Raw genomic sequence first — 19949 nt, forward strand, 5'->3', positions numbered from 1 at the left:
CTGGAATTGACCAAATTGGCCAGGCCCAACCGTTATTTTAAATAACAGTTCTTATACAGTTGAAGCTCTTTACAGTGACCTGCTTTATAACGACCCACACGTTATAATGTCCTATGTGGTTGGTCCTAGCCAATTTCTCATTAACTTAATGCTATTTTATGAATAATCCATATAATACCCTTCTGATATAATGACCGTTTTTCTCATTTCCCTGGGGGGTCATTACATAGAGCTTCAACTGTAGATGGATAAGAATTGTTATTTGTATTCTTGTGTTGTTTGCTACCTGACAATTTCTTTGTAGTTATATAAGTTTGATGCTTTAGCAATACTGTTCCATTAATTTAAAACATCACTTCTCTCAGCACACCTTTCCAATATCAGTAAGCTCTGTGATTTGTAAGGCCTCACACAAGAATTCTTAGCCCTATTATGTCCCTAATCTCTTATCCCTAATAGGGCTAAATCCATGAAATTACTGCATATACAGTTTAGATCAAGTGCTCTTGTCAAAAGAATAATGCAGTTTGACCTATTTTAGAATATATCTTTATTTCAAGTTAGAAATTAAATACAGAATGGAATTAGATGTTTTGTGGTACATTCTTACCACTTCATCAGTGACATTGGAAATAAACAGATATTCTAGCATAGGTTGAAGTACATTATTCCTCTTTTGATAAGTTTACATTACCACCACTCAAGCAATATCATAAGTGCTCTTTGTTTTGTTACCCTAACACATTCTTTGAAGTTATGTAAGCTTGTTGCTTGAGTAATAGTTTTCCACTCATTTAAAGATCACTGTCCTTGGCATATCTTTCCAGTATCAGTAGGCTCTTCAGCTTTCACCACCTCATACAAGAACTCCTGAGATGTGTGCAAGTGTTACTTTTGTCCAATATCATTAGATAAAAGCATATACGTATTACTCCCCACCCCCACAAATACATTATAGCATATGAAATAGATTCCTTCTACCTATAAGTGTAAACCATCCTGATAAAAATTTTGTCCCCAAAGCTGACAAAGACTAGAGTTATTCCATATATCTTTTTGCAAATATTCTTATTGGCTTAGGCAGAACAGAATTACAGTCATAAAAAGGCTTAGCAATTTTTCTGCAGATATTCTAGTTCTGTTTATTCAATACATTGTTAGTTCATGTACAATTAATGTTATTAGTTTTCACCTGAATAAAAAGGTCACCCCCCAACACAAACTAACAACCTACTGGTAATATCATCAATTTTAGTTCCTGGCAAACATACCTTGGTTCCATCCTTATTACAAAAGGTGTTGCCAAAAGGTGGTTAAATGAGGAGGGAGGGAGGGTGGGGGGGAGAGAGAGAGAGAGAGAGAGAGAGAGAGAGAGAGAGACTTGAGTGTTATAATACAGTGGAAGCCATAATATGATGCTGGATGATCTGGAAAGCCATAATATGATGGCTGGATGATCTGGAAAGCTGTCTTAACTGGAAATTGACCAAGAGACCATTAAATTTCACAATTGCATCAACCAGCAGCACCCAGAATTAATTCTGAGAGTTAAAAAAGCCCACACATTTCTCTGAGTAACAGCCAGACAGTGTGGCACTATCAGTTGCTTCCTTTGTTTGTCTATTGACAAACAAAGGGCTCCTCAGTTAAGTGGATTGTTGATTAGTGCTTGCAAAGGGTGCATGTATTTATCCCTGTGCCCCATGCATCCTGATTCTGAATGGATGCAGACAATGGTTGAGCTATTTCATAGCATGACAAATCTGGGTACTCCCATGTCATCCAACTGCATCTGGTTTGTTACTTTCTAAAGACACAGTTTGATATAGAGCATTACAATACAGTGCCTAGAATATTTTATTATATTTCATCATCATTTTATCAAGGGGCAAGTAAAACACAAAAGAGAGCAGTATTAATAATAAAGGAGAAAATAGACTTAAGCACGATAAAAATTCTAATAGGTTAATGGATTTTTGATAATCTATGACATACAAAATCAGAAAGACAAATTGTTGAAATTCTTCTGTGGCTGGGAAAATAGGGCAGGATATCAAGTGACAAATTAAATGGTCAGGTCTGTCTGTGAGGTTGCTAGGTGCACTAAGATTAACATTAGGTGTAACATTCTAATATCTGGAAAATAATATCCAGTAACACTTTGGCCCTACAGGTACCAAATATTGCAAACTTTACTGTACAGACATAAAGGTTAACATGCAATTTAAGCAGGTGGTTAGGAAGGTGCACAGTGTTTTATCAATGATTAACTATATTTGCATCTAGATAGGAGGATCATTATTTCTTTATAAATAATAAAGGTTGCATCAAAAATAAAGCATTGAGCTTCTCAAACAGGGTCAAAGATAGACAACTTGTCTAATGAGATTAGCAAAGGGACATCCATATGGGGAGAGACTACTGTACTACTATAACATGAGTTATAGGAGTTTGTAAACAAAGCATCTCAAAGGAGGATCTGACTGAAGTGTATAAGAAACTAGGCAATGGGAGGTCAAAATGAATGATGGTGGAATTTTCACATTGAAATGGGACACAAAACCAAGGAACACAGACAAAAAACTATGGAGAAAAACTAATATTAGTAAAATAATAAGAGGGGTTTACCTCAATATAGTGCGTAGAACACTTCCGTATGATACCCTCCTCCAGAAATTAAAACGGAAAAAACAAAAAAATCGACAACTTACCGGTACATTTGAGTAAAATATAAATAATTAAATAATCAATTTAACACAATTCAAATCAATTTAAAACAATTAAAAATCAAATTAACACAATTAAAAGATTCTAATGAAAATATTCAAAACGATTTTCCTTCCTGAAGCTGACAACGCTTTTCGACCGTATGTCGTGATCACAGGAATGAAAATTACAGAATCGGGTTAAACCTGAAACTTAAATAGATATTATTTGTCTTCGCGCATGCGCGTAAAAGGTCCACGCATCGGAGATCAAATATGGCCGCCGAACATTAACAGAATTCTCATGTAATTTAATTTCAACGGTTTTTGAAACTAATAGTCGCATATAATTACGTTGAACGTTAAGTATTTTGGCCTCGTTAAATAAAAAAGTATGTTTTTCGTTAATGGCATGAAAGGCTAATTCTGACGCTGCTGAACGAGAAGCATGAACTGAGGCTTCATGTTAGTTTACACGAATATTAAGAGAAAATCGGGTTGAACCTTGATAAGAAGAGTCGCAATCACCGCAAGAAATGTTGTATACCAGATCATTAATTTGTGTTGCGAACGCTGAAAGAACCGAGCGATTGTTCAGTATAGTGTGTAACTTCCGTATTGGCCTATCTACAATTTTAAATTCGGTATCTTTAAATAATCTGTTAAGCTGTTTGTGCCACTGTTCAACATATGGGGCAGATTGTTTGTTTGTTTGTTTTAGTTTTTAGGAGCATTAGCAACTAAGGCCATATTGCTCCAGGATATGCGGTGGTCATTCCCTGACCTTTCCGCATCCTCGTATTTGGTGGTGACGGGCTCGAACCCCAGTCTAATCAAGAAGCGTGTGCTATGCACTGCTGATCCTGCCCACCTGGCTATGGAGGTGCCAACACAAACAAAACAGTGGTAATAATGACTGCAGAGGTGTAGTCTATAAATGTTCTTGGCAACTTAAGTGTTGCTTGTTTTCAACACTGGCCTGATCTTAATGAAACCTTTGCAACTGACTTGAAATCGTACTACTATCTACCATTGATTCACTACACACTTCTTCTTGCCACAATTCATAAATTTGTATCAGCATCTGACCATGTAAAGTTTCAATTTTGATAAAAGATCTTTGATTTTAAACTGTAATCTGACCTGAAGCAATATCACCATCCATTTTTAAAAGCCTCTACACCAGGGGTCGCCAAAATTCTTTGACTGTCGACCCCTTCAAGAGTTTCTTTACTTTTTATCAACCCCCTCTATTTTACTATTATGTAATTATAATAGGACAAGCAAGAAAGACGCTTATATGAGTTTTTAGAGTGTTCATTTTATAGTTACAGTGTTTATTCTATGTATAATATAGTATATATTATTATATTGGCTTAACGTCAAAGGGATACTTTTTTTTTTTGACGTCCTTCTTAACATTACATATTTGATAGGAGGGATAAATAATATATAAAATATAAAATTTAATTTAGATAACAAAATAACAATAATGCAATCTTCCTTATATATATGAAAATAAGACTTAACTTAGTATACAATTTACTAACGTTGTCAATGTGAAGGGTGTGCTTCGTGACTCTTGAGAAGATTAGCAATGTTGGGTTCAAAATTAGTAAGTTTCAGTCTTAAATCCCCACAGAAATCTATATCTAGCTTATTTCTTTGTTTTGTTAAAATGGAATTAACATGGCTGAAACTAACTTCAACCAAGTACGAGCTTGGAAATGGAAGCAAAAAGGGGAGTACCACTTCAGAAAGTTTTGGATATTTTTCTACAACATTTATATTCGTCCAAAAGTAACTTAAAGTCCTATTTTTAAAAAGCGTCTTAGCTTCAAGATCAACTGACAATTCAATAAGTTCATCTTGTAAGTTACATTCGATATTTTCAATATCTGCAGAAAATGGCATGATAATCCAATCTGGAATGTGCATGTTTTCAAAATCTGCAAAGCGCAATTTAAAATCATTGCTTTTGAAGTTGTTTTGTGTATATTTCTAAGTCTTCATCTTTTACTTCCAACTGCCGTAGATTCGAAAAGTGCTGAAAATCTTTTTGTAAATGATGATTTAAATAAGGCTAATTTAGCTTGGAAGCCTAAAAGAATCGTCCGAGCTTGAATAATCGTGACCTCTTTACCTTGTAGACGGGTCTGTACGTCATTAAATTTTGAAAATAAGTTCGCCAAGTAGAAAATATGATTCTTATTTCTCTTCAGTTCATCACTCAAAAACAAATTAATATCTGTAAGAAACTCTAGGGTTGAGTCGAACAACTCAACAAATCTTTGTAGACTTGCGCCTCTAGACAACCATCTTACTTCAGTATGCAAGAGTAATTGGTTTGATACTTCATCATTTTTTTTCACAAAGTTTGGCAAACAATCGCGATTTAAGAGGATGAGCTCTAATTTGATTAATAGATTTAATAAACACTCTTTGAGTATCATGCAGTTCGTCACTGAGAGTTTTTGCCACCAAATGGTTTCAGTGCAACACACAGTGAATAGTACGTATGCTTTGAACGTACTATTCAGAAAGGCAGGAAAACCTCGATAACGGCCTACTATTGTAGGTGCACCATCTGTGGCTACTGCTGTTATATTAGTAAATGGAATATCATACTTATTTAAATATTCCTCCAATCGCTGAAAAGTTGTCTACCCCGTTCCATCACTTTCAAGATATTTTGCAAATAAAAATTCGTCAATAATTTGATATTTGGTTTTGCTATAATATCTTACATAAGTCATAAGAATAGAAGAACTATCGAATGCAGCAGAATGTTGCAACTGTCCAATATTTTTCAATATGCAGTATATACAAAGGGTACTAGGAAAGTTTTGCAATACAGCTTTGTTTATTTAATTTTTTCAAAGTAATTTCCTCTACATTCAATACACCTCTCCATCCTCCGAAACCAATCTTTAAACCAGTTCTGCCAAGTTTCACTAGGGAGTAAAGCACACTCGTTGTCCCAAGCCCGTAGAAGGTCCTCATCACTGGAAAACCGCCTCCCTTTTAGCTTCATTTTCACATGCGGGAACAGTGCAAAGTCGCAGGGAGCAAGGTCTGGGCTGTAGGGAGGGTGCTCGAGAAGTTTCAGTCCTGTCGTGGTCAAATATTCGGTGCAGGCTTTGGCGCGGTTAGCTGGAGCATTATCGTGATGGAGGTACCAGGTGTCCATTCTTGACTTTGGCCGCAGGTTCTTCATAGATCCAATGACTTTAGGCAGGCATTGTTCAGTATACCACTTAGCTGTGACTGTCTTCTGCGTGTCCAAAACGACACGTTCCACAATTCCACTCGATTTGAAAAATACAGCTATCATTTTCTTCTTTACAGATCGGGATTTTCTGAAAATTACGGGTGTGTCGTCATCATCAAAGACCCAAACTTTGTTTTGAGCCTTGGTCGGCAGATCGTAATAGTACAGCCAAGTCTCGTCACCTGTCACGATGTTGTTCACATACCGAGATTGTCCCTTATCAAACTTTTTTAACATCTCCCGGCACCAAGTCACACGTCGTGTCATCTGCTCTTCAGTCAGTTGATGCGGCACCCAGAGAGAAAAAAGTTTCTTCACGTGCAAATGATTTTGCAGAATCGAACGAATTGCTGGTGCATTTAGGCCCAAAGTATCCTCTATCTGTTGGTAGGTCACTCGCCTGTTTTCGTCAAGCATTTTCCTCACAGCAGTAACGTTTTCCTCCGTAACTGACGTTCGTGGCCTTCCCGGCCTCTCAGAATCCTCCAGAGTGAAATTTCCCCTTTGGAATTCTCTATACCACCTGAATATCGTTGTACGATGTGGACAATCATCATCTAGTGCAAGAGTCATTTCTTCTAAGCACTGGTCTATGGTTAAACCACGCACGAAATTATACCGCAAAACTGTCCTTATCTCATTTCGTGACCACGATGCCATCGCAAGCACTTTACACTCTCACTACTAATGAATAACTGAGCCCATCGACTTGGCGCGGCGGCTACTATGCACGTATGAACATGTCTCAACATGCAGCAACAAGCAGCTTCCTGTGATTCATTGTTGCGTCATATTGTAAAACTTTCCTAGTACCCTTTGTATAGTGCAGTACAATTTCAGCAACTGAACCTCCTTAAAAACTAAAAAAATTTATTTTATATAATGCAAATATGCAGAAAAATGATACGGCCTAGGAAATATGTAAAACAGAAAGGAATTAGTGTGTTTAGAAAATATTAATGGAAAAAATATAATGCATAAATTTGGCACCTATGATGCTTGTGTTTTTTTTTTTTTTTTTTTTTTTTTAAGTCTGGCGAGCCTATTTTGTCCATTCAACTGCCCTTGGAGAAATATTAAAAAGGTTACAGATTTTTGAGTTTCTGCTGTATTTAAAACTGATTTTACTCTATTTAAATTTAGAGAGGGGAAGGGATTCTATTGCTTTTTTTCCTATTCTAATTTAAAACACATTTAGCTAACAGAAATCACACTTAGCAACCCATTTTGATACTAAGATAAAATGATGAAAGGCAGTTGATGGTGCAAGAAAACCATAAGACATACAAAGATATATTATTTCAATCTATATAGTGTTATTATAAAAAAGGAAAAAAGAAGGAAGACATGAACAGTCTATAGTTATAGCAAACTGCTTTTCTATAGAAATGAGACATTCATATTAAATGCATAATGAAAGTTAAAGTTTAACTCTATAAAAATAACTTACAGTTTAACATGAAAGAAACCAAAGTCATGCTCAGTCAACATTACAAGAGTCCGAAGGGAAGGCAAGATTGAAGCATAATTATGATGACAGTTCCCAATATGCTGGATTAATGCTCCACAAATCTGAAGCATATGATCTTTTGGTGGAAGTGAATTAGAAAGCTGAAATAATTTATTATTATACATTAGTAATTCCTAATCAATTAAAAATTAATATTTCAGTAAACAAAGTATTTGACACATCCATTAACTGGGTTGAATGTTTTAGAATAAGTGGGTTGTTTAAGAATTGGGCTGGGTTGTTTTATGACAGTGCAGCTAAGCATGCATAGTATTTGTAGACTGTTTCTATAAATTGCATTCATTACATGGTTGATTGCATGTTTGTGGGACGAAAATCCAAAGTGTGTAAGAGGAAATCATGCACCAAACAACTTCCCCCACAACCCCAAGACCAATTTATTACTAATGATAAACGATGCAAAATGGAAAATGGTAGTAACAGATCAAGCAGAATATAATAAGCTCTAAAATTACTAAGTAATAATATTACATATAAAGTAATCAGGCAAATATTTTAGTTGAACTGGAAACTAAAGTAAATTTGCTCTTGAAAAATGTTAAAAAAATTGAGGACAATTACTGAAAACTTAGGATATCAGTTAGCCATTAGTAGTAAACTAGCCTATTAGTTTGAATGCTGAATTCAGACCACGTATCAAAATCCAAAGCATTCTTGAGATATTGGTATTTTCTGATGTAGATTGTTTGTTATACATATTCTGTGAGCAAGAGGGAGAGAGATTCATCAATGATATTTTGATAATTCCCCAAATAACAAAAAGAAGCCTTTCAAGTTATTTGAATCAACTCTCTCTCCCCTTTAAAAAATTTTATTTTAGAAGTGGAGTGCAACCAGACACCACGATTTTTCGCTGCTTTAATATAGGAAGCTAATCATTCATTACATACTACAGTATATGGAAAAATGATGTGTCCAGGCTAATTTATGGATTATTTTATATGCCATGTTCCAGTCCATAAGAAAAGCACAGCAAATTTCTAATGACTAGAGGCTGGCTGCATTGCAGTAAGACAGAGAGCAGGAGGTGGAGAGGATGCGGAGAGGTCTGTATACATGTGTTTTCGCAGACTGAATCCTAAAAAAAGATGAAGTCATAGCCAGTCAGAAGGCTGTGCATACAGAGCATCCTGCCAATACCGGTGAGGTTTGCATCCCATTCTATCCAGAGGTGTCATAAAAGATTGCCAGAAACTTATATTGTAATTATATACAATCAACGTAGACAATTACCTGGCAGAAAATTACAAACAATTCCTCTTCCCCCACAATTAAATCCCTCAAGCCTCAAATGTGCGAGTTCAAAGATAAATTTTCAGAGAAACCCACAAGACACACAGATATATTATTTCATTCTATATAGTGTTATTATAAAAAGGAAACAAGAAGGAAGATATGAACAGTCTATAGTTATAACAAACTGCTATTCTACAGAAATGAGATATTCATATTAAATGCATAATGAAAGATGAAAGCTACACCAATGAGGCAAAAAAGATGTCTCAAGAATTAGTAAAGAAACCATGCTGACATAATATGAAATGCTGATTTCAGCTCAGAAACTGCTGAATATGTTTGGTTAGAAAGGGCACATATGTCCAGTAAGAAGTCGTTTTCAATAGGCAAAATTCTGGTTGGAGGCTCTGCATATATAATGTAAAAAACAATCGATAAACATTTACAAGGGTACTTGTACACACCACATAAGTCAATACGGCTGAAGACAATATTTGTTTGTCAAAAGCTACAGCATTTTATTTTATTTATAGAACTAAAATTAAAAATCTTAAGTGCACGGCATTTATATTAATAAATTATTGTGCCACAGAGCAAAAACGGAAATAAAATGACAGGTTGCAGTTAAAAATACGTTTAATGTTACGTAAAAATACGTTGGTATTCACACAAACAAACCACAAGTAAATATAATACAGGAAAGTAATACACAGCTTTCAGACTGGAAAGTTTCCTTCATCAGTTGTGACCGTTAATCTAAAATATAGAACTCTATATGCATGCCATGGCAGTCATGTACGGCGAACTACATGTATGTAACAATTAGCTGTTAGAAGGTAAAGCTTGTATTTGTAGCTGTAATTGTCTGGGAACATTGTAAATGCCAATGTTTGTCAGCAAAGAGGATGGTCTATCGTCTCCTGTTGTGGTTCGCTGACTTACAAGTTATCTAAGTTTGTCTCGGGCTTACTCGCTTCACTAGTGGGCAAGACCGCCAACATCATTTCCTACAGTGGGGAGTTCCCTAGATCGGATTCGTACCCTATTCACCTCAGATGATCAAGCCATGGCCTCATTTGATGTGGTGTCTCTTTTCACTTCGATCCCAGTAGAACTGGCCATCATGTGTGAGCGTCTGGACAACGACCAGACCCTGAGCAACAGAACTTCTCTAACTTCACAGGACATTTGCCCTTAGACTGTGCTTGACTGGTGGGGCCGTCATGTTTGGTGACTCCATTTACCAGCAGATACATGGTACAGCCACGAGTTCCCCAGTTAGTTCAGTTATAGCAAACATCGCAATGGAGGAGTTGGAGAGTCACGCATTTGTGGGTCTACCAGATCCCATTGCCTTTTGGTGTCACTACGTGGATGTGTTTGTGGTCATTCCTCAGGAATCGGGAAACCAACTTTTGCACCACCTTTGCAAGCCGACGTGTGCTGGCCAATTCGCCAACTACTGGTCAGCACATACATGCAGCCATCTTCTCGGCACAGCATGACCCTGTTAACCCAAGCTTGGACCCACTCTAGTTCTGCGGATGAGAGACGCACTGAGATTACTGGAGTTAAGACAGATTTGCGAGGTGTGGCTACCCCACCAGTGCCCTAGATAGGTGTGACCTACAGGCTCATGATCACGTAACGACCCACAGGACCATGCGCAGTAATGACTCCACCTCGACTGCCTTTATCCTGTTCTACCTGAACCTATCACAACAGATTTCTAGAGTCTTAAAGGCTCATGGGATAAAGTGCTTACAACTCCCATGCAGAATTTGCGATCCCTCGTCTCAAGAGTTAAAATATCTCACTGGCTGCTACGTTGGGGAAACTGGCAGGAGGCTCAGCAGTCGTGCTAAAAATCTATCCATTTAGCGGACGTGGAGCACCCAGCCATTGCTAAGCACTTCTGGTAGACCCAGCATGACTTCGACCCACGCCGCGATGTCATGATTATTGATCGGTCCAGCCATTACCGTCGGCGTGCATGGTTGGAGTCACTGCACATGTCATGCTGTAATGATTCCTTTAACCGAAACAGAGGATGTCGTGTCCACCCATTACTGAGACGACCATCCTCTTGGCTGACAAACGTTGGCATTTACAACATTCCCAGGCATTACAGCTACAAATGCAAGCTTTTCCTTCTAACAACTAATTGTTACATACACGTAGGTCACCATACATGACTGCCATGGCACACACATAGAGTTCTATATTTTAGATTAACGGTCACAACTGATGAAGGACGCCTTCCAATCCGAAAGCTATGTACTACTTTCCAGTATTATTTTTACTTGTGTTTTGCTCGTGTGAACATCAACGTATTTTTACGTAACATTAAATGTATTTTTAACTGCAACTTGTTATTTTCTTTCTGTTTTTGCTCTGTGGCACAATAATTTATTAATATTAATATGAATCCAGAGCACAAAGGGCTTTTTTGCAGGTATTTATATTTTATTATATTTATGTTTTACATTGTATACAACCAAGAATGATGAACAGTGATCTACTGATATTAAAGGAATTTTGAATACAGTATGGTTGGTGTGTGTGACAAAATTAATATGTATGAAAACAGCTTTTAAAATTAGAGGAGGAGATCATATCTGGTTGCCCCACATGACCAATCTGGCATACAGAATTGAATAAATTATTTCAGAATTCAGATCTAGAAGTCAATGAAACTGAATTGAGTGATAAATAGATATATAGAGAGGGTATCATTGCATTTCAAAAGTCATGATACTTTTTTTATGAATTCTTTTTACATTTTTTTTAAAATTCTGATTAAATTTTTGACAAATAATTTCACCCTAATTTTGAAAAATGAAGCCAAAATAAGAAAAAATTTATATTTAAAAGCATTTCCTCCCCATTTTTAAAAAGCTTTAAAATTTCGCAAAGAGAAATTTTTTCTGCCACTATCAGAAAACTCACCCACTGAGTCCACACATCATTTTCTAGAGTTTTCACTCAAAGAATTAATGCACTTTCTAAAAATATTTGCAAGCAACCCCCATCCCTTCGAATGCTATTAAAACTCAGTCATTTCATTGCTCATCATTAAATTTATTATTTGTTTGTTTGTTATTTGGTTTTTAGGAGCATTAGCAACTAAGGCCATATTACTCCAGGATATGCGGTGGTCGTTCCCTGATCTTTCCGCATCCTCCGTATTTGGTGGTGACGGGCTCGAACCCCAGTCTAATCAAAAAGTGTGTGCTACGCACTGCTGCTCCTTCCCATCTGGCTATGGAGGCGCCAAATTTATTATTATTTAACTTGCTGTTACCAACACTGCGTTAATTCATGCCAAAAAAAAATACTGCACTAATCGAGGTATTATTAGTATGTATTTTAATGTAATGCATTCCGACCATTTGATTATATGAGTCGAGTTGCAAAAATATATGTTAGTTTACTATAAATTGATGCACACGAAGTTCTTGCAAAAAAAAGAAATTAAAATGATAAAAATGAAAAACACCAATAAGTACAGTACAAATGATTTTTATTGCAGTACGTACATACCAAAAGAATATAAGTGAAGTATGTACTGTATTTTTATTTTGAAAAATAACTGATCAGCTTAGTTTGCAGTTTTTTCCTTCTTTTTATCTGCATACATCTCTTTATAACATCGAATGTCATTTTGCAACGCCTGCCTTACTTTCATACCTCATTCGACGTTTGGATTTAGAAGAACTCTCAGCGGCATTACATTTCTTCTTTCCACTCATATTTGCTTATAAAGGTGTAATGTTTTTAAAAAATAATCTTTAATAAAAATACATAGCGAAAAAATTTGTACAGCTTACGCACAGTGAACGACCTCACTGCTCAGAATCTAGAGTGTTTACTAATGTATGAATGTTAGCAGAGTCCATATATAATGGGAGTTGTGACAACAGTCAGCGTGGCCTTGAATCCATAACGCATTGGCTTACGTGCTGGCATTATAATACACACATACGTATCAAATGTATTGGTACATAATGCAGTTAATTTTTTTTTTCAATTTGTAAAAAGTGCTATAGTGAAACCCGCACTGTTCGAAACCGCGCTATGCGAGGTATTCCTGTAAATCAAAATAAATAAATATTCTTTTATACTCCAGAATGACAGTTGGGAGTTCACAAGACAGAGTGAATACAAGAAAGAAACAGCACCACATTTAGCAGTGATGGGCTTGAACCCAGGTCATTCAAAGCACATGCATCCCTGCACTTGACTATGGCTGTTTAACCTGTAAATTTCTTCTATTGCAAAGCAGAATGCATATGTTACAAATCCAGTCACACAAAACCTTCAGGAGAACAGTTTATATATGAACTAGTCCTCAGTAATTCATCAAAAGTCTGTCATGGAAAAAATCACATAGGAAACCCTGTTGGATAAAAGTGGTGCATCAGGAACAACCACTTGGGGGTTCATTTGATGGTTACTGTTATAGGTGCAACATTTATGACTGCAAGTCATGATCATTGCAACATTTATGACTGCATAAATGTCTTGGAGAGATTAAGTGCGATAATTCAATTTTAACATATACTAAAAAGGACATGCAAATTGATGTAGACTAAAATGTATGTTAAAGCACAGAGAAATCCTGTTATTATTTCTCAGCAGTTTACTTAATTGTCCATTATGTGAATCAATAAAGTATTTAAACATAGTGGCACCAATTAACTCTGAGGTTGTCTGTGTACTTTTTGTTCCTAGCAGCCCTTTATAAACTTGTAAGCAATCTGTAATCTGCAACAGAAGAAATTTGAATTTATTGCAGCATTTAGTATTCTGACACAAGGTGTCTATGTCAGAATAATAATAATAGTTTCAATTAAAATATCAGACTTTTAAAACAGAATTCAAAATATTATTATAAAAATATAATGACTAAAATGCATAAATAATTTTAGTCATTTACTAAATGACTCTAAACGTCTTGTTCATTCTTAAATGGTTTTTCCACCATAATCAAAGGTAAAAAACTTACTACATCAGTGACAGAAGAACCTCCTTCAAGGGTTATAAAACCAATATCTGGATCACACAGAGACTGTAGTATTGACTGCAAAATTAAATTAAACTTCAGAAAAGAAAGAAAAAAAGATAATGTCATATTTATTATTAATCATTTCGTAAAGTAATGGTTAAGGAAATACATAGAGAAACTTAATATAACAGAATGAATCATAACAAAATGAATAAATCATTTTACTTACTATACAAAAGTAAAATGTAATACCTGACAAAATGTAATAATTGTTTGTTGATATATCAAATAACAATATTAATTTGGTCATAAATCTGGCATCCTTTGGAAGGAACATGCCAGATTTTTGAAAGTTTTACACTTAGGCAAAGTATTAGGAGGTAATTAACATTATATATGTATTCTATACTTGCACACTCAGGTGAGCCAATAGCATAATTTAATATAGTCATATGATCAGATTCAGAATCATCCTGGTTTACAAGATACTGGTACAAGGAAAAGTAAACTTACCACAATGCACTCTTGAGAATGAACATGAGCACTCTTCTCAGAAACACAATTCAGCATATTCAGTAGAACACTTAGAATCTCAATATACTTCTCATCATTTTTAACACTATAATTAGGGAGATAAAGAAAGGGAGAAAATTAAACACTTTTTAAGCAAAATGAATCACTATCTATAATACATATGGCAGTTGGTGATGATCATTAAAGATATTTTTAAAACTAGATACATTTCCTGATAACAACTGCAAATTACTGTCAGGAAACCAACTTTTATAAGCCATAAAAAAAAAAAATTCAACACAAACATCTATTAGATAGTGCTGCTCAAAATTTTCTGGGCTTCTATAATAAAGAATGGTTTCCACTTCCTTTGGTTTTAGGCTGAAAGTGATGCACCAGTAACTCATCACATACAATGAGCACTGAAAAGCTGTTGCACTCTACAGGACAACACATATAAGATGGGCCTTTTAAACAAGATAGTTTATTGTTAATTAGTAACTAATCTCTTAAAAATATATCTGAGGTTTGTTCAAAAAATACCTTGATTATAACTATTCAAGTCTGAGACAACAAAGCATACTGTGTCTCATCCTTACCTCCATGCAGTAAGCTGTTTACATGCTTATGGCAGTCTGTTATTGTTAACTAATAACAAAGATGTGTTTTCACATCTTGCCATATTTCAAAATGGTTAGAGTGCACTGATTAACAAGAATTTAACATGTGTGTGTTAAATTCTTCTTTAAAATAAAAAAAAAATTGCAAGTTAAATATATCATCTTCTTAAAATATAGCATATGGGGGACTGCAATTAGCTGTACACAAGTTTTCAACTTGCACTACTGTTTCAAAGAAAGTCAGGAGTCTTTTCAAAGTGTGAGCTGTGATCTGGATGGTTCTCAACTTCAATAAATGATGAAATTGTATCTGAAGTGCACTTTGATATCTTTGAATGCACTTTGTATCTGAAGTGATCTTTCGAATGAAATAATTGAAGACTGATTGTTTGTGGTACTGCTGATGAAATTCATATCTCCATCAAGGCATATGATTATATTTTAACAAAAACACTGAACATGAGGTGTTTCTGTAAAGTTTGTGACATGGCCTCCACTAGCAAGTCTTTTCTGATTTGTTTGAATGTGCAATTAATGATGAAATATTTCTGAAATGTATCATAACAGCTCCTTCTCCCCTCCTCCACCTAGTCCAAAAAAGCACAGCAAGCATAAAAAAAATGCAGGCCACATTGCTAATACTATTTGATTGTAATGCCACCACCAATATGCTCCAGAGGATCAAACAATTAATAAAGAGTTCTATACTGCAGTTCTGACATACCTTCATGATCCAACTCAAAGAGAAATGAAAGACCAGAACAGTGGAACTCCAGACTCATTATGTTTCACCACAATACTACACCATTGTGTGTCCCTACTTGTGCAGAGTTTTTTGTTCACACATGGAATCACAAGTCCAGCAACTCCCATATTCATCAGATTTGAACATAAACAAATAATAAAGGAGTAATACAATGGCCTCAGCTTTCAGCAATTTTAAAACTGAATTTCCTTCTAAGGGTGGAAAAATCTTTGAGCTAAGTTTATTGCCTCAGAAGGGCACTATTTTGAAGGAGATTAAGTTACTCACCCCATAAATATGCTTATTATTGCTATAAGAGTTCTGATACTTTTTGAATATACCTCATATTTTAAAAAACTGTGTTGTTTTTGCTGTGTTTTTTTTTTTTTTTTTTTTTTTTTGAAGTTACAAATGAAAAGCTGGCAAAGACAATATTGTCTTTTCTGAACCTAGCATATTTGAAGAGCATAAAAATTTGTAATATAAAACTAAAATATAATGAAGAATTCGCTAACAACTTGCCAATATTCTCTCTCTCTCTCTCTCTCTCTCTCTCTCTCTCTCTCTCTCTCTCTCTCTCTCTCTCTCTCTCTCTCTCTCTCGTGACCACCAAATACAGAGGATGTGGAAAGGTCACGGAATGACCACCGCATATCCCCAGAGCAATATGGCCTTAGTTGCTAATGCTCCTAAAAACCAAATAACAAACAAACAAACAAAACATCTCATTTTAAAGGGGGGCTACATAACATTTTAGTAATCCCTAAAGCCTGCCAAAAGGGCTATGTTGAGAGAATTGGTATGGGTCAGATACTGCAAAGCAAGTAGGCTTTTGCTATAACAGACAAGGGGGGGGGGGAAGGGCTACCTACATCCCTCACTGCTATTGATCCAGGTAACCTTTAAATGTCCTCAAACCAACAACTTTTTGGCCTAAGGAAAACTTACTAAAATCCATTCTGCGATTTTTCCCCATTAGTTTCATGTTCCCTGATTCTAGTATCATTTACCCATCCCTTCCATGAGCCTTATAAACCTGAAATCAAATCATCCTTTAGGGTACCTAGTTAGCAAGTACTGTAGTCTAAGTATTCAAAGTTCCTGCTTGAATGGATGCCCTTGTGCCAAACCCACCAGGTGCATTTCCTGCCTTTGGACTTAATCAAGAAACTTGGGGGTTTTTTTGGTTTTTTTTTAGGTGTGCTTCTATACTTAGATACCATATTTTACAATCTCACAATTGCTTTATACAGTACAATTACAGCCTACCTATCTTTACATGCAATCGTTTGATAAATAATCAACAGGACACTCCTTGCTGTTTGCCTTTCTTCCTCTCTTTCTTCAATTACCTTTCTTCCTCTCTTCAAGTATATATGTTATTTTGGGTATGCTATTTCCCAAGTATAAAATCTTGTATTTTTCAGCACAAAACTCATCAGTGAAGTCAGCCTCTGTAGTTATGTAACAATTTCATTCTTATTAAAACAATATTTATGGACTGACAAACACCAGCACTTTTCCAATTCAGGGAAATCTCTTGCAAAGCTAACGAAATCGTCATGGTTAACCTTAATGGTGTGACGACTCCCTTGCTTCCATTAATATAATTCAGTATACACAGTCACTGCCAAGGCCCTTAACTGGTTTCAGTCTCAGAAATTTTTTTTTTAATAAATGACCTGTAATTTCCATACTATAGTGTGATTGGATTTGCTCATGCAGTTTCCCACTGTCATAACGAAGCATTTTTCTGGAAAGATCAATGCAAAGCACCCTTCGACTCACCAGCTACACCTAGAGTTAACAACGATTATCTGGCATTCATTATGATATGATCTAATTTGATTTTTTCTCTTTTCTTCTTTGCATTTGCATACACACAAAACTATTTGTTTCCTTTTTTTTGCTCCTTTAGCCAGTGATTTCCCAGCATAACCATTTCTGTGTACATTTACAGATCAAATTATTCAAATTATAATTATTATATGCTTCAAAATATTTCATTAATCTATAACTGTCCAGTTCTATCTTTCTTTGCTCTATTAAACTAGCCATTTCTTTATTCATCCATCTTGGCATCCTTGTTTTATATTTTCTTACATATGCATTTGTGGATTCCAAGATTGGCAGCATAAGTTATTCCATATTTCACCTATATTTGGCTTCCAGCAGGTCTCTATAGCAGCTTAGCCAACACAATACAATTATTTGAAGATGTCTGGGCTCAGTTGAGGGCTGCAGGAGTTTCTAAAGTCCTCATCATATGAGGCTGTAGTCAGCCAACCTCAGGCAGAAGGAATAAGGATCTATATATATATGAATGACAAACTCTAGTTTTTTATTAACTTTCCAGCCCTTTGTGGCAGCTTAGTTGGCACAATACACCATATGTGTCGCTTTTTTGCAGAGGTCTTTGATTTTCGTTGATACCTGGAGGAATTTATACAGTCCTCTTCAATCAAGACTGTAGTTAGCCAATTCCAGGCACAGGAAGTGGGGTTCCCCAGTGAGTTCATTGGGATTTTTCAACTTGCACAGCATGCATCCTGTCCCATGAACAAATATTTCTAGATAAAATGCAAAATAAGGATATGAATGACAAACCCTGGAGACATTAAAATAATAATTTTAATAATTTGTATTTTCCCAGTTGATAAAAGCATGTAGTATCATGCTTTTGTAAACAACTTTCCCTTACCTTTGATAAACCAAACCTCACTTATCATTCATCTCAATACTTCATGATCACTCCCTTCTATGTTCCTATTCTCTCTCTCTCTCTCTCTGTATGATAATTTAATCATACAGAGAGAAATATAGAATTAAATGTGGTTCAACAAGAGAAAGATTTATACATTATGATACAAAATTTTGCTGGCAGTTTGGGTAGATGGCCAGGAAAGCTTAAAAGATATACTATGGATGATCAATAAGACATTCTCCAGCAAGAAGGATATTATAGTTCTTTATAAAATGATGATGAAACCTCATTTGAATAATGCAATTAGGTTTGGAGTCCCCACCTAAAAAGGACATAAAACTTCTACAGAGGGCCCAAAGAAGGACAATGATGGTGACTCCAGAGCCAGGAGACTAGAAATATTTAAAACCCTTAAAGGAACAAGCAGAACAAATGAAGAAGGTATTTTCATATTTGCATGTGAAATAAGAACAAGGGGTCACAAATATAAAATCTTAAGAAGCACTGTCAGATTAGATCTTGTGAAGTTTGCCTTTGGACAAGATGCTGATCAATGGAATAAGTTTGTGAAGCAGAGTCTGACAAGGTTCAAGGCAGTTACTTCTTAGAAATAGGCAAATTGTGATTGACTCAGGAAAACAGGTAGTATTTTTTTTTTTTTTTTTTTTTTTGCCATTATGGAATAAGTTTGTTTCCTTGCATCATTTGACCTAATTAATACTAATCTGACTACTAACCTCCAAGTCCAAAAAGTGAAGACAATAAAGAGAGTCAAATTATACCATCCTGATGGTATAACCTAACTGTAATGATTTATTTATGTAAATAAACCAATTGATATTTATTTTATTTATTTATTTATCTGTATACTAATAATAAAAGAAAAAGACTTACCTCCCTCTAAGGATATGCATTAGTGGAATCTTGAATGAAGCATGAGACACAAGATAAGCCATTAAATTTAATATCCGTGCTGTCCAAAATGAGCAAGGTTTGAGATCCTGGGCAAGAGAATTATCCTGGGCTGAGGAAGATTCACTTTTTTCTTTATTATTATTAATACTATTGCTATTGGTCATAGTATCTAGTAAAGCATCCAAAACAGCCCTATAACAGATAAAACAGAGTATGAAAGAAGTTGCATTAAAAAAATGTTGCATTTATTCTTCTGATAAAACTACTGTGCCATTACAGATGCAGTCTAATGAGATACAAGCAATTAAGGCTAATTAAATAATATGCTTATAAATAAATATTCATAACTCAGTAAACTGAGGACTATCTTATCCTATGTAAATTGAAGTCAGCAGAATTTGAATGTCATGAGTAAATGCTATTGTCTAGATACTTGAGAATGGAACAAATTTCTTTAACCATGACATGTCTCCGTAGTCTCCAATTTTAAACATATAACTTCACCAAAAAAGCAATTTAGTATTCAATATAAAAATGACACACTACTAAGCTCATCCATTTCAAACTTTACAGATCAGCTAAGAGCTAGTTACTCTTTATAAGGCAATTTGTGGTTAAGTATGTTTACTATGGTTTCTCATGGGGGTTTAAATCCTGCTGGCTGAAAAATGCACTGGAAAGATGGTCTTAATTAGATTAAT

The 19949-nt window shown here is 35.3% G+C and overlaps 1 protein-coding gene across 2 annotated transcripts in view; it reads right to left on the minus strand.

Annotated features, from left to right (window-relative positions):
* The window catches only part of vir (VIR_N domain-containing protein), a 346195-nt gene that overhangs the window by 62412 nt on the left and 263834 nt on the right, over nucleotides 1–19949 (minus strand). For both annotated transcript variants that reach the window (XM_090377624.1, XM_090377623.1), the window contains exons 28-31: nucleotides 19228–19440; nucleotides 14265–14370; nucleotides 13752–13826; nucleotides 7427–7587 (exon numbers count right to left, since the gene is read on the minus strand). In XM_090377624.1, coding sequence (XP_090233750.1) covers nucleotides 7427–7587; nucleotides 13752–13826; nucleotides 14265–14370; nucleotides 19228–19440 — 555 coding nt within the window. The remainder of the gene's footprint in view (nucleotides 1–7426; nucleotides 7588–13751; nucleotides 13827–14264; nucleotides 14371–19227; nucleotides 19441–19949) is intronic.

Source organism: Mastigoproctus giganteus, chromosome 7 (genome assembly GCF_048544385.1).
Source record: "Mastigoproctus giganteus isolate SK-2022 chromosome 7, ASM4854438v1, whole genome shotgun sequence".
NCBI lineage: Eukaryota > Metazoa > Arthropoda > Arachnida > Uropygi > Thelyphonidae > Mastigoproctus > Mastigoproctus giganteus.